Consider the following 15,063-nt stretch of genomic DNA (forward strand, 5'->3'; position numbering starts at 1 on the left):
GTGGAGTGAGTCCCATCACTTTGTAGCGAATGTGGCTACACCTGGCTGGTGACTGTAACCAGTGGTGTTCAATACATTTATCAATGCTCTGGATGCAGGAGTTGAATGCACCATTGCCAGATCTGCTGATGACACCAACTGGGAGGCACTGTTGACTCTTTTGAGGGACAAGAGGTGTTGCAGAGGGATCTAGATAGGTCAGAGCATTGGGCAGTGATTTATGGGGTGAAATTTAACAAGTTGAAATGCTGGGTTCTGCACTTAGGACAGTGTGACACTGGGCACAGATATAAATGGGGAGAGACATGGCTGGAGAGCAGTGCTGCTGAAAGGGATCTGGGGGTGCTGGTCAGCAGTAGGCTTGAAAAATGTGAGTCAGCAGTGAGTCCTGGCAGCGCAGAGGGCAAACTTCATCCTGGGGTGCATCCAACATAGCATGACCAGCTGGTCAAGAGAGGTGATGATTCCACTGTATTCAGTGTTGATGCAGCCTCACCTTGAGTGCTGGGAGCAGTTCTCTGCCCCCACAATTTAAGAAGGATATGAAGGTCCTTGAAGGCATCCAGAGGAGGGCAACAGAGCTGGTGGAAAGGCTGTAAGGCATGTCCTGTGAGGAGCAGCAAAGGACTTTGAGCTTGTCTAGTGTGGAGAAAAGGGGGCTGAGGGGCGACATCATTGCTCTCTACAGCTCCCTGAGGAGGGAGAGTGGAGAGGGAGGTGCTGAGCTCTTCTGCCTGGGATCCAGTGAAAAGACATGTAGGAATGCTTCAAAGATTGGACATTGGGAAGCATTTCTTTACTGAGTGGTCAAACATTGGAACAAGCTGTGCTTGAGGGGAGTTCAGTGCCCCAAGCCTGGCAGTGGCATTTGGACAATGCCCTTAACAACATGCTTTAACTTTGTCACCCCTGTTCAGGCACTTGGATTAGATGATCATTGTAGGTCCCTTCCAGCTGAAAGAGTCTAGTCTGTTAGCAGCAGTCTGTGCTCTTTTCTCACCACGTGTTTTTTGCCATACCAAAGCGCTAGTAGAAGTGCACTTACAGGCAGGCTGTATGAATATACATGTAGAAAGACCGGTATAGACACCGCCACCCACACAACCTGGCTGTGCTCCTCGGCGTTGCCAGCACGTGTTTATCGTGTGTACATGTGTATTATCACATCATCCTCGCCGCCTCGAAGCAGATCTGCAGAGGAGCGGCAGGAGACCGGCTCTCACACCCAGCCCCTTACCGATGTCCGGGGCTCGACCGCCGCGGGCGGCCGGCGCGCCGAGAGTTAACCGCGCCCGGTGCTGCGGGCCCCGCCCGGGGCGGGGCGGGGAGGTGCTGTGCAGTACAGTTCCTTCCCGCCCGCCGCTGCTGGAAGGTGGGTCTGCCCCCGCACCCCGCAGCCCGGCCAGGTACACCGAGAGAGAGAGCTGCGGTTCACAGCGGTGGCTCCGCTGCCCCAGGTGAGAGCTCAGCCGAGCCCCTCCAGCCCCCGGTCACCGGGACCCCCGCGGGCGGGTAGCGGCGGAACCCTGGGTGCCGTTCTGTGGGGGAGCATACGACCGGTGCGGGGGAGCGGTGGTTAAGAGCGGTGGGGCCAGAGGCCTGGTGGGATGGGAGGTTCGGTGGTGCCGTTATTTTCGAGCTTGGGTGGATGGGAGCTGCCCGCCGGGCAGGAAGCCGGCTGGAAGTAAGTGATGAGCGTCGGGAGCGAGCTGTCATTGCATGCATAACCTCGATGGGGGACGCTCAGGGCAGAAAACAGTTTTGCAGGGGCTCGTCCGGTTTTCTAATGATGGATCAACGCTAACCTGGAGCTTTTCCTTAAAGATACTACTAACTGAGACTTTCCTAAAGAAAAAAAGCAACCCGACAAAACCAACCAACAAACAAAACAAAAACCCAAACCACCACCAGGAAACAAAAAAATTGTGTGTGTGTGTGTGTGTGTGTGTGTAATGAGATATAATGGATTCTGCCCGCTTTTGAATCACTGGGCAGAGGAGTCACACACATGTTGAAGCAGGCCATGCCCTTTCTTGTGCTGCATCCTGCTGGGAGCACGTTATTCTTGAGCATCAGTCTGATGGAGGATGGCTGCTGGAAGTTTTGACGTGTCTATAAAAATCTCCGTTTGTATAGGCAGTGTGAGAGTTTTACAGCTTTATGGTAATCGGGTGCCTGTTGTCTTCCGTGTGATGGCCGGAAGGGTCTGCCTTGGGAAAACTGAGTTCTGCTTGCTCCTTTCTGCTGTTTCTCCCAAGGCGTCTCCGCTTGGGTGCTGCTGGAGAGGGTACTCTGCACCTGTGCAATGTCAGAACTTTGCTGTCAGATTTTCTTGAAGTACATTGTTACTTAGAGCATCACAGAACCAACAACACTGTTAAAAATTATGTGGCTGCTTAATGCTGTGAGCAGCAGCTGAATGAATATCCTTGCTTTGTTTGCAGCCAGTTGTCATCTAGGTACATAAAAAGCATTTTGATGTTTCTTCTTATCTGATAACTCCTTGTTATTAGCACTCCCGGCACTGTAGTTTTCTTGGAACAAATGATGCATTTTTCCTGTGATGCACGTGGTATAATAGCGATGCCCTGTGGGAACTGATTAATCCTATGACCACAAGGATGCATAATGATTCTAAATGTGACTTTTATAGTTTACCTCCTTGAGCATGGAATCTAGGATATGTTTAGTATGTGTAGTACATGTGATGGTTAGGTCTGTTTAATAAAGGTTACATCTTAAATGAAGAAAATGTCCTTGAAAGTTTTAATACATTCCCATTATTCAGTGGCTTTTAACACACAGACTTCAGGTTAATCTTGTTTGGTTTTCAGTTCTTTCAAAATTCACATATTATGTAATTCTGTTGCAAGATTGATTTCTTTGTTTCCTTGTAGTGTAATCCTGGGGTTTTTAAGGATTACAGTGTATGTGCTGTCAGGCCTCTTATAAGGGAGGGTAGAGCAGAACTTCTGATTCAATACCTTCTCGAAGGGTATTCCCAGAAAGTGCCAACTGTGGCACATAGTTGTTGTCACTTCTGAAAATAACAACGAATGAATCATTCTATAATTTTGTCATTGTGTCGGCACCAAAACTTCGGTGATATATGCCTATTTGTATGCAGAAAGAAGATTTATAGTATAGGTTAATGGATTAGGAAAAAAGATGATAAAGGGCTGTGACTTTTTGGAGTTACGGTTTGTTTTAACCTTCCTTGCCCTTACACTGGAGCAGATAAAAATCTCTTATTGTCAGTATGAGGAGTTTAATGGAATGTATATTATGATTAAGGTGCTTCCTGAACTCTGGTTTCAGGCATATGGCAGTTAGAGATGAGCTTCGGAGGCCTTCTGGAGGCAGGGGTGAAGGAGGGCTAAGGCTAGGTCAGCAGTCACTGTCATTGTGGGAGGTACAGAAGAAAGAGGGTTGTTTAGTTAGCTATGAGACTTACCTCTCTTTGGCCCATGGGCCGGTTGTTGCTTGTACCATGGAACGGAAATAGTGGTGAGATGGGAGTTACCTTAGAAAGGGATTAGTTCAAGTTTTAGTGGTTTGAAGGCGGTGATACTCATTTTGCTGTAGTGGGGCTGGGTTATTTCGGAGGTTTAATATTCATGACAGCATCATGTATATAGAGGGTTTGTCTCACTGTTAATGATGCTAGCTTTATGTATTTTGACGCACTTTATATCTGATTTTTTTAAATATAATTCTAGGTATAAGCATACATGGCTCCTGATATCCCAGACAAGAAGAAAACTGATGATGAACAGTCTTCAAAGTAAGATTCGGAAATGAATTGTCCATGTTCATATTTACGTTCCTCCCCAAACTCATTACTCATTTAGTTTAAGATAAAGTTTATGGTACAAATATTGATTATAACATCAAGTATCTAGTAGAAGCTGTTCTGAGAAATGGAGTCTTTATGTGATTTAACCACAAACGCCCATGCGGTGGGCTTTGCTGGCTAGCTATTTTCATTTATCATGACAGTGAATTTTTCCAAACATAGGTGATGTTTGGTTGTATTATTTATTTATTTTTTAATGCAGTGAGCTGTTGAAATGTTGACTTTGGTTGCTGCATATGTCCAGGCCTACCTGCTCCAGGAGTTTAATCAAATATTGAAATCTGTTTCTGTAAACCTTATTTTAAGCTGCTTTTAGTAAAACCATACTTGCATGTTTAGCCCTCATATATTTGCGTTTTGTTTCAAACATCAGCTTTAAAACAGTGTAAGGGAAATAAATTGTCTGCTCCTTAGAGTTACAGGCCAAAGATTTTTATCAGTCAAACTTTGCCTTTACTGTTAATTCATGATATTGGTCCTATGTACAAACATTGATATGCTTATTTTATTGCCCATTTTACCCCAGGGTCAAAGTCCGCAATTAGATCTGGATGGGCAGATAACCAGTGCAAGTTAGTAACAGCCTCTAGGTGCAGGAAGGCAGTGGGTTGGAAAGCTTTGTTGGTAAGGTATGAGATGAAAAAGGTGAAATACAGACGCTGCTGAGGAAGGAAGCTGTATTTAGGGCGTGCATGAGGATGGTGGTGTTGGCACATACTACATGAATTTCCCTGTACTTTTAACAGAGGCCTCACCTTTTCCTAATTTATTTCCTGGAGAGAAGCTTTGATGCTGGTATTCTCATGAAGAAGGAAGTATTTCTTTTTCTTGACTGAGAACAAATTGTAAAGTGATTTCAAATCATATCCTATTTGTAAGTAAAAACTATTCCAATAAACATCACAGCCAGCTATTAGGTCTGCATTAGTGAGTGACCCATTTAATATGGGTAGAGAATCCCACAAAACCAAAGAGGAGAATATTTCAGAGGAGCAGCCTGGGAATTCTGCTTGTGTGAGCTGGCAAACTCTTGGGCTGTCTGTGCCTTTCCAGAGAGCCACAAACCTGTTCTTTATTTCTTCTGTAGTCAAACAGGTCTCTCAGAAGGAAGAACAAAGGCAACTGAAGCCTTTGGCTCCACCTCGGGCAGGATTTGAGAGAAGCAAATGGGGCATGTGGGAGATGGAGAGGAATTGCTACCAAAGGAGCTAACAGCCCACCCGCTTTGTTGGGCTGCTTTTTCTGTGCTGAAGGTGGTAGTGGTGGGCTGGGACAAATAGGGTGGATTGGGATGATAACTGTCTTTGGTTGTGCAGCTGCTGCTCCATAGTGACTGACACTGGGGTGAGAATTTCAAGAACAGAAACAACTGTTATACTGAGAATACTGGGGTTCTAGCTATTTTCTTCACTGAGGAACAGTTCAGTGAGCCCAGTATGGGCATCTAGGCCATTTTAGGCTTCTTAAGGTAACCCATCCATCCTGCACAAGGTTGACAGATAAGACATAGGACCTACAGAAAAGCCCTGCCTTTCTGGAGAGGCATTAGAAGGCAGACCAGATAACCTAAAACATCTCAAATAGTGCTGAACACCTCTGTTTAGGCTTCAGAGTCCCACCAAGTTTTTGCATAAACTCCAGGTGAACTCTTTTGTTTGTCTCCTCTGACAAAGCAGTTTGAATTTCCTGAGCCATGTTGTGACTGCAGTGAGCATTCATTAAGCTATTAAGTCGTCTTCCTGTGTGTGAAAGGTGTTTATTGCTTGATTCCATGTCTTGGAAACTATTTTGAAGTATTGGCCCGTATTTTGCTTAAGCTTATGTCTTTCCTTAAGCTTAAGTCTTTCCTCCCTGTTTCAACTGAATTTAAAATGTCAAGCACAGAAGGCAGATGTTTTATGATTAATTCAGCTTGCTTAGTTAGTCCACTACCAAATTTTCCATGAAGGCAATCCCATACGCTGAGGAATTCAGTTTTCCCTCCTTGCCTTGTTGTTTCCTGAATCTTCAGAAAGGGTGGGGATTTTTTTTTAAGCTGTCTGACTTGCTTATAGGAAACAAGAGGAAGTAAGTTCTTTTTACCTCTTCCAGATCCTAGCATTAGACAATGCTAAGGAATGTCTATGTAGGAAGGTGTCTTACTGCATATTCCCTGGTCCAGCTCCCAGTTGTTCTGCTCTCCATAAACACCAACCCTGGTTCACAGCTTTAAGATTATTTAAGATAAAGGTTGCACTGTTGCAGATGCATCCTACCATCTGGGCTTTTCTTCAGCAATTTCATCCTGTGTAATGAATGCAATTTTAAATATTGTGATTTATTATGAGATGCAAGTTGGTCATAAAATTTAGGATTTTCTTAAAGTAGTGCATCAGGAACCAAAATAAGGCAGTGCAGGCATACTTGGGTGTGGCATGTCCCTACTTTTACTGCTTGACTTCACAAAATTAGCATCTGTTCAATGCAGGGGGTTGTGTATATAGTTTCATTATGCTGTTGTCCTGGCAGAGAGAATTTTATCCATCTCTGCAACCCTCACCTGGAGAAAATGAAAGAAGACATCCTGTACCATTTTGCTCTTGGGACTGGTACCCATGATTTTCCAGCATTATTTGGAGATGTAAAGGTAAGGCAGTTTGCTTCATTCAGCCAGCCAGTGCTTTTCCATAGCAGGTGGAAGTGTAGCTGTCTTCAAAATAAGACTAAATGTGTCAACATACTACCAAATGAGGAGGGAATAGAAAGAGGATAAGCTTTTATGGGTTCTTGTCACTTTCAATATCAAACAAAATCTGGGATAATTGTTTCTTACTTCCCTTTTGCGGGGGGGGCTTCAAATCAGTAGCTGTCTTTTACTAGTTTAAACAGGATGAAGGAATTTGAGTGGTGTATAGAAGTGTGTTTTTTTGCCAGTTTTTCTTCATGGCCTTTTAGAATTTGTATGAGAAGAATCGCATCTGGTTCTGTTACCTGAAGGTGTTTGCATCCGTATGTTGATCTCTGCATGTTCTTTGATATAGTGAATCATGCAATTGATTTTGTTTTGTTGAATACTCTCCTCCCCAGTTTGTATGTGTTGGAGGTAGCCCTTCTCGGATGAAAGCTTTCATCACCTACATAGCTGAAGAACTGGAGCTTGGGAGCCCTGGTTGTGACTATCCTAACATCTGTGCAGGAACTGACCGTTATGCGATGTACAAAGTGGGACCTGTTTTATCTGTCAGTGTAAGTACCTCACTTACTTACTCAGTTATGGGACACGTATCATGGAATCATAGAATAATTAGGGTTGGAAGGGACCTTAAGATCATCTGATTCCAACCCCCCCTGCCATGGACAGGGACACCTCCCACTGAACCATGTCACCCAAGGCTCTGTCCAACATGGCCTTGAACACCGCCAGGGATGGAGCATTCACAACTTCCCTGGGCAACCCATTCCAGTGCCTCACCACCCTCACAGTAAAGAACTTCCTTTCTGTATTTAAGTTTAAACTCATCACCCCTTGTACTATCTCTGCAGTTCCTGATGAAGAGTTCGATGATACTGTTCAATGTAGAAAGTATGAAGGCATATTTCTTTTAAGCACTTAGTAGATGGAGTCATGTTTTTATGTTTCCACCAGCCATGCTCAAAATAGTGCACTCAGCTAATTAAGATTTCTTTTTTAGCCCTTTTTTTATGAGAGAGCAAATCTCTGAGACCTTCACTCCTTTCTTGCCTCCTTTTTCCCCTGTGTACCACAGAGGTGTTACAGGAATGACCTTGTAAATTTTTTTTATTAGACTTCCTATTGCCTTGTCCCTGTTCAGTGTCCTAAATAATATGGGGAAAAAAGTCACTTGATGTATATGGGATATTGGAAAAATTGGCTGTATCACATCCAGTGGCATTGTCCAGTGTGCTAACATAACTTAAGAGTAGCATTCCATGGGACTTGAAATGCATGCATGAGCTGCCGACTCATGTATGCATTTTAAAACGTCACACATTTAATTTGTTGATATGATTGCATACTTGAATTGCATAACTGTAGTATCATCCTACACCCTCTGAGTTGTAATTATTTCTTTATCATGCAAGTTAAAGTGAACTTACATTTGCTGAATTTTGTGACTAAACCACAGTGTCTGTACTTTGAAAAAGTAAATCGCTTAACTATTCACTAGCACTTCAGGTTCAGGTTTTTGGTGTTTAAGAACAGTTCTGCGATAAAGTGCATTTATCAGCTATTAGGAAATGACCCTGCTTATACTTTTGAGAATGTAAGTATTTTATAATTCATGATTTTTAGAAATATTATGCTTCATCTGAGTCTACCAAAGCCAGTGTGAGTCTTTCTGTTTAGTAGGCCCAGAGCATAGGGCCTACATAGAATGAGTTAGGAGACATTTGAAGAAAAGTAATCAGGAAGGAGATACTGTCCTGCTCCTTCTTCCATATATATTTTGTGTTGTCTATGTGCGTGCTGAATATGAATTTCTGCTTTCATTTCAGCATGGTATGGGCATTCCTTCTATAGCAATCATGTTGCACGAGCTGATCAAGCTGCTGTATCATGCCAAGTGTTCCAACGTAACCATTTTTCGCATTGGCACATCTGGTGGAATAGGTATTTCCCCTCTTGACTTCTTTCTTTCTTCAAACTAAGTCATGTGTGTAGGAGAGTAAAACATCTCACTGCAAGTAAGTAGTTGATGGTCAGAACAATTTTCTGCAGGAGAAGAATCATTTTTCTTCCATAATTTTGAAAGAAAAAAACAATATCTGTCTTTGAACAAAACAAACTTAAGAGGTCCGACGATGTGAGGAGAAGGACATTTCTGTCCTGTATGAAAAAGATGAGATAAGAAAGAATATATAGTGAAAAAGGTAAAATTTAATTATTTCAGAAATTATCTATAATAATGCAATGAAGCAGCTATGCATGCGTAAAAAGTCTCTTGGTGAATTCAGGGGCAAATCTGCTGCCTTTAAAAGAAGCAGGATTGGCTCAAGACCTGTGTTCTATATGTGTGGAAACAAAGGATTAACTACACTATGAAGCTATATCTATTTATTTTTACTGCAGGTCTGGACCCAGGCTCAGTGGTTATAACTAGAGAATCTGTAGATGCCACCTTCAAGCCTCAGTTTGAGCAGGTTGTTCTGGGAAAGACTGTAATTCGCAGTACAAACCTAGATGAACAGCTAACTAAGGAACTGATGCAGTGCAGCATAGAAATTGGTCAATTCCATACAGTTATTGGAAACACAATGTGCACTTTGGATTTTTATGAAGGTAAGACTGGTGACAGACTAACAGAAGTGTAATGATATGCGGTAACAGATGAATATCAAATAGTATTTTCAGTATTATTTTAAATACTGAATAATGCTTAACATTAAGGGTCCAGTTCACTGAGCAGAACACATTCTCTACTTTGAGCTGACTTGTCAACTACAGTGAACCTATTTTTCCTACACCTAAGATCAAGCATTGTGCTTAGCAGTTTGCTGTATCAAATTTTTAATTTTGTGGAAGTTTATTTCCCCCCACCTCCAATAGATCCTCTGAAATACATATAGTCTATTACACGCTTTTTATGTACTCGGCAGTTAGGTGTGTTTTCCATAAAATTTCAGTAGCCTACCAAGGCATCCTAAGAGGGTTAGAGGAGTGAGAATTATTTGTGGCTGGTTTGGGCTTGTTTTATTTGGGGAGGGAATGGTAGTGTTTTGGGGGTTGTTGTTCATTTGTTTCACTCTGGTTAGGTATCTAAAGGAAATATTTCTAAAAGAAGTGTTGGGACTTTTTTCCCATTGTGGATTTTGAGAAAAGTGATGATCAGACAGCAGAAGACAATATTTTGCTGAGTTGTGTCAGTGCTTCCATGTAGGAGGGGCAAAACTCCAAGGCTTACTTTGGATAAACATGGAGATATTCAGGTGCTTTTCTGATTTCCCAAATGTGTTCACAAACATCTTTCAAACCTTATCAGAACAGAGTGTAGATGGCACCTGGTACTTCTATCTCTAGCTGTTACTGAGTAGGTGACAAAAGGTGCAATGCAGAGTCATGGTAGTTCTCAGGTTTGTTCAGAAGCAGATGCAGTCAGTTTGCCTATCTCCTTAAGCACCAGTCACAGGTGCAAACGATGCTAAGAAAAAGGTGTCAGGATGTTTTTAACTCGTACAACAAAAACTGAGGGCAAGCTCACAGGCATTAATTTAGGAGTCCATCTCCTGAAAACAAGAAGGTATGAGGTAAAACACTGTAATTTAACTTTACTGTGCATATGCTGCTAGTCTTTTCTCTATAAGTGTATTCTTGAATAATTTTAATAATTTTTCTCAAAAAACCTGTAATAGTATTAGCTAATTATCTTAAGATTTTCTTAATCTCTTACCTTAGAGAGTCTGAAACTAATAAAATGGTCAGCTTTTAAGGTAGCATCAGGAAAGCATTTTCAAGCCTGATGGTTTTTCTAAACAATGAATAAACAGAAAAAGTGCATATAGCTTAAAGTTTATTGATGAATTTTGATTCATGTTGAAAGTATGGGAATCCACTGCTTTTATTTTCCCATTTATGAATTTGAGAATTTAAGCTGGAGAGGACCAATTAAATTGTTATTATTCACATTACAAAAAGTACAAGTAATATGTAGAAGCTCTAGCAATAGCTGAGAATCACTTTGTCCTGTTTGTCTTGAACATTAAAATGGAGAGTGCTAGTAAAAGCTGGACAATGTATAGGGGAAACTGCAATAATTATGTGTTTTAGAAACAAATTGTTCTGTGACTTTGTCACACTGAAAATTTCTAAAAAATTACTTTGTAGGACAAGGTAGGTTGGATGGTGCAATCTGCTTATACAGTGAAGAAGAGAAACTGCAGTATTTGAAGGAAGCTTATGATTCTGGTGTCAGGAACATAGAGATGGAGTCTTCTGTATTTGCTGCAATGTGTAATCTCAGTGGTGTCAAAGGTAAACTAACTTAAAGTCACTTTATTCAAGCTATGGGAAGTTTTTTGCATTGCAGGGGGTTTGTAGTAAAAACTGTGAATCAGGTGTTAACGTACCTTCTGCATATAAAAAAAATCAATCCTGGTTATAGTTTTGTTGCTATGATTGTTTCATTTGTATCATATGTATTCACAATTTATGCAAACTTCCTCACATAGTTCTTAACACAGTTTAGTTCTGTCATTTGCTATTCCAACCGAAGGCAAGCACACAAATAATTGAAGTACCTAATTATACTATAGTATTAATTTGTTTTCTTCAGTTAGTTGTTGAAGTTCAGAGGAAGCAACTGGTTAATTTAAGCAGTTGTGTGATTCTCATATACATAACACTAATATCACTTTCTATAATAAGAAAATTGAAAATGTATCTTGTGTAGACTTACAGCTTTAATTCTTAAACAGTTGAAGACTTTCAGCAGCATCATGAATAAAGCATTCCTAATCATAAACAGAGATTTTAACTTTTTCACACGAGCCAACTAATTTTCAGGAAAGATTATGGGGAAAAAAAATAACTACCAAACAAGCAATTACAAATAATGTAATGCAGTGCCTTTCTACTTACCATGTTAACTGTCGTCTCTTGCTTTCCTTGGCAAAGAATTCACTTTTCTTGGCAAGAAGTCTCCCAGTTTAAAACATCAGTGTTTCTTAAACTTCCTTAAACTCAAGGAGGATGAAAAGAAGCAAAAAGGCCAGCAGTTATTTTAAGCATCCTTGGTTCTTACTGATTTGAGAGTCCAAAAAACCAACCCATGCTATTATTGAGCTATTATTTTTGCTGTCTCTGCTTTGCAGGTCTTTAATGTGTATTACTGCTTGTGCTCTGTAAATTGCCACTAGCAGAGATCCCAGGTACAGAAGGGTGACAGTAGAGCTCAGCTTGAGTAAAAGGAGGGATTGTACCTTTGGGGCTCTGATCGCCAAAAGACAGCAGATGAGCCTGAGATGATCCATGAGATCCTTATATACTTGCAGTGCTCCCCACCTATGAATGTCAAAGCGGCTCATCTGCTGGCTCCTGAGGAGTGGCATCTACAGTGCAGGGATCTGGTAGATAGCAGAGGCCTGTAACTACACCTGCTAGAACAGTGTCGCTGATTACTTTCTACCAGTCAAGGCCTGGGTACTTGTGAAATATAGTTTCTACCCAGGAAAACATAAGAATCATGATACAAGTATCTGCAGGTGCCTGAGAGCTCTTGCTTTACTAGTGTAGCAATCAGTTGTCTTAATCTTTCTGTAACTTTTTTATATCACCCAAAGCATGCTAGTCCCCAAGCATCTTATGGTACTGTGCTCTGTGGTTTGGGTTTGTTCTCTTGCATTTCCAATATTCTAGCTGTTTGTTCAAATGTTTATGATCTTGGACTGTAGAAGTGCCAGAATGTTATTCCTAATTAATGCTCTCTTTTAATTTCTAGCCGCTGTAGTGTGTGTCACTCTTCTGGATCGGCTTGAAGGGGATCAGATTAGTAGCTCACATGATGTACTTGTGGAGTATCAGAAAAGACCCCAGAAGTTAGTGGGATATTTCATTAAGAAAAGTCTTGGGAAAGTATGAAATACCCATCTTTGTTTCATAGAAGCAGAAGGGTTTTTGCACAGCTGAAGTCATGGTCACATCTTCTGTGCATTAAAGGTATTTTGCCTCAGAACACCTTACAGCATTCCTTGTGTCAAAGTTAATCATTTATGTCAGTGTTTTTTGGGAATGGACTTCAGTTAAGTTTTGCTTAGTTATGCATTGCTGGATTTAAGACTCACTTTTCTGTGAACTGGAAAGTGGATCTGCTGTGAAGGACAAGCGTGCTATAATATATGAAAAAGTTTTATCTCTGCTGTGAAAGAAAAACTAGGAAGTAAATCAAACTTTATTGCCAATTATTTGCAAACCAATAAATTAAGAATGCTAGTTCCTTTCTGGTTGTTAAAAAATTATATGAATTTTAATTGTCTTTGTTGATTCACTTGTAAAGAAAAATTAAAATGAATGCAATTTATTTTTTGCAAGCTTTGACAAATAATTTTATTTTCATATATTAAAATTTAACGAAATTTAATGAAAGTGTGGGACTGAATTTTCTAAGCTTGACACTGGGCTGCTGAATATCTGTATTTCCTAGATACTGATCCAGTGAGGTCATTCATACCCCATTTTAACTACATGATTGAATCAATACCCAGGAAACATTTATGTGTTAAGTAACTTTACATTAAAGAACTTGAAATCTTTTGCTGAAGCAAGGCTCCTGCTTACTGAAGAGGAACCAGAGGCATTCAGGAGATGCAAAGCATATTTGCAGCATTGCATTATGGTAGTTCCCTTCTTTTAATTTTACCCTGTTTCTTTTTAAATTCCCTGCAGGGATGTCTTACACTAACTAGACCATGTTGCCCAAGGCTCTGTCCAACCTGGCCTTGTACACTATCAAGGATGGAGCATTTACTACTTCTTTGGGCAACCTGTTCCAGATAAATACATAGTCAGCTAAAGAAAAAGGCATTTATCACTCTCTCTCTCTTTTTAAATTTCTACTGCAGTGGAGGGTCCAGTTCTAGCAGGAGTCACAGGTCAAAAGGGTCTGAATCAACTGTCAGAACAGCTGTCACTGACCCAGCTAAAAGAGATCTTTCTTTTTGAGAAAAAGTCTGCAGTACTCTGTTAACAAGCATGAGAATTAGATCTGAGAGGGGGTGATGTAGTTGTAAGCACATTCACCAAGAACTGGCAGAAAGTGGAAGCAATATGATGAAAACCTTAGAAAAAGGAAGGGCTGACTTGTAAATAGGAAGCTGCCAATGAGCATTAGTCTCCTTAAATTTGTTTGATTTTTCAGCTGGAGAAAAGCTAAAAATAATAGTTTATTTTTCTTTTTTTTTTTTTAATTTACTAATTTAGTCTTCCTTTAATTTTAGAAATGCATTTTCTCATTTATGCTCAGGATATACAATGAAAGTAAGTTTTCAGAGAGCGCCTTTTTTTCTCTGTAAACTAAAGGGAAGGAGTCAGGTGGGAATGGCCCCACATTTAAACAAAATGGGAACAAAACTGCTTCTCCCTTATTTCTAATTAAAAAAATAAATTAATAATATGTGCTTAACTATGCCTGGTGCTTTCTTGGGCCTTGCAAAAAGCCCTGTGAAGTCCCTTAGGAAAAAAGCAGCAAAGCACATTCTATCTCTTACTATCTCCTGTTCGCAGAACAGGAGCAAGGAGATAAAAAGGAGATCACTTAATAAGCTGCTTGCTGCACTCTAGGCTGAAGAACAGTTTTACCAAATTGACCAGCATGGGTTCACAGAAGACAGTTTGCTGTTGTAAATGAAATACTTACTGTTAGTAACCTAAAGAAGAGAAAAAATACGTTACCAAGAAAACAAAAAAGCCCCACCTAATGTGGCTCTGTGAAGCTTTGGGGAAATGTATTATGGCAGCTGTCCTGAAGATACGAATCTGAAATGGTGTGATTCGTCCTTTTAAAGGAAGGAGAGCAAGAATCTGGAAACTGGTTAAAAAGAAAAAGTACTTTTCTTACGGCTAAAATGTTTTTCTTCTGTGTTTCCTAACAGATGGAGTAAAGGGATGTATGACAATGTAAAATTAGAATTCAAAGGAGGCGAAGTATTCTCCTGTTTATACTGGTCACTATCCTGTAATGCTGTATTGCTAATGCAAGAGGGTGCTCTATTGACACACCTTACGTGCAATGAAATACTTTTCTTAGCTTCAGAGGAAACTAGTCAGAATTTTACTCTGATAAGAACAATTGTATTTTCCCTTGTGACTGCAACTGGACAGAGAGATAAAGAAATGAGTCAGCTTTGTGCATCCGGCAGTGAGATTGCCTTCCTGTAGGTTTTACAAAGACCTGTAAGACCATACAGAATTATATAATACTGGTGCGGCTTTTATAAGCTGGTTCAATTGATTTATATATCAGTTCTTTAATATTAGCCATTCACGTTCTTTCTGTAGAACATGTATTGGGATTTGGAGTGGTAGTATTTTAAAAAGCATATATAGAATCATAGAATAGTTGGGGTTGGAAAGGACCTTAAGATCACCTGGTTCCAACCCCCCTGCCATGGGCAGGGACACCTTACACTAAACCATGCCACCCAAGGCTCTGTCCAACCTGGCCTTGAACGTCGCCATGGATGGAGCATTCACAATTTCCCTGGGCAACCCATTC

The 15,063-nt window shown here is 40.7% G+C and overlaps 1 protein-coding gene across 3 annotated transcripts; it reads left to right on the top strand.

Annotated features, from left to right (window-relative positions):
- Window positions 1-1,414: 1,414 nt before the first annotated feature.
- On the top strand, window positions 1,415-13,102 carry UPP1 (uridine phosphorylase 1). Of its 3 annotated transcripts, none has more exons than XM_062610908.1 (8): window positions 1,415-1,457; window positions 3,720-3,784; window positions 6,365-6,482; window positions 6,923-7,081; window positions 8,354-8,468; window positions 8,928-9,137; window positions 10,680-10,826; window positions 12,292-13,102. In XM_062610908.1, exons 2-8 carry the CDS (start codon window positions 3,732-3,734, stop codon window positions 12,429-12,431), a joined length of 942 nt encoding a protein of 313 aa, XP_062466892.1. In that variant the 5' UTR covers window positions 1,415-1,457; window positions 3,720-3,731; the 3' UTR covers window positions 12,432-13,102. The 3 variants fall into 3 exon arrangements, with proteins under 3 accessions (XP_062466892.1, XP_062466893.1, XP_062466894.1); XM_062610909.1 differs by having other exon boundaries at window positions 1,444-1,530; XM_062610910.1 differs by lacking the exon at window positions 1,415-1,457 and adding an exon at window positions 1,585-1,684.
- Window positions 13,103-15,063: the final 1,961 nt, after the last annotated feature.

Source organism: Pezoporus occidentalis, unplaced genomic scaffold, assembly GCF_034315485.1.
Source record: "Pezoporus occidentalis ecotype Australia unplaced genomic scaffold, CSIRO_AGI_Poc_V1 ctg15, whole genome shotgun sequence".
Classification (NCBI taxonomy): Eukaryota; Metazoa; Chordata; class Aves; order Psittaciformes; family Psittacidae; genus Pezoporus; species Pezoporus occidentalis.

Bases quoted from the DNA above. Each gene is read 5' to 3' on its own strand.
- UPP1 (XM_062610908.1), top strand. From the start codon at position 3,732: ATGGCTCCTGATATCCCAGACAAGAAGAAAACTGATGATGAACAGTCT. The intron at 3,785-6,364 runs GTAAGATTCGGA...TTGTCCTGGCAG, and splicing joins GATGATGAACAGTCTTCAAA to AGAGAATTTTATCCATCTCT. The intron at 9,138-10,679 runs GTAAGACTGGTG...ATTACTTTGTAG, and splicing joins CACTTTGGATTTTTATGAAG to GACAAGGTAGGTTGGATGGT.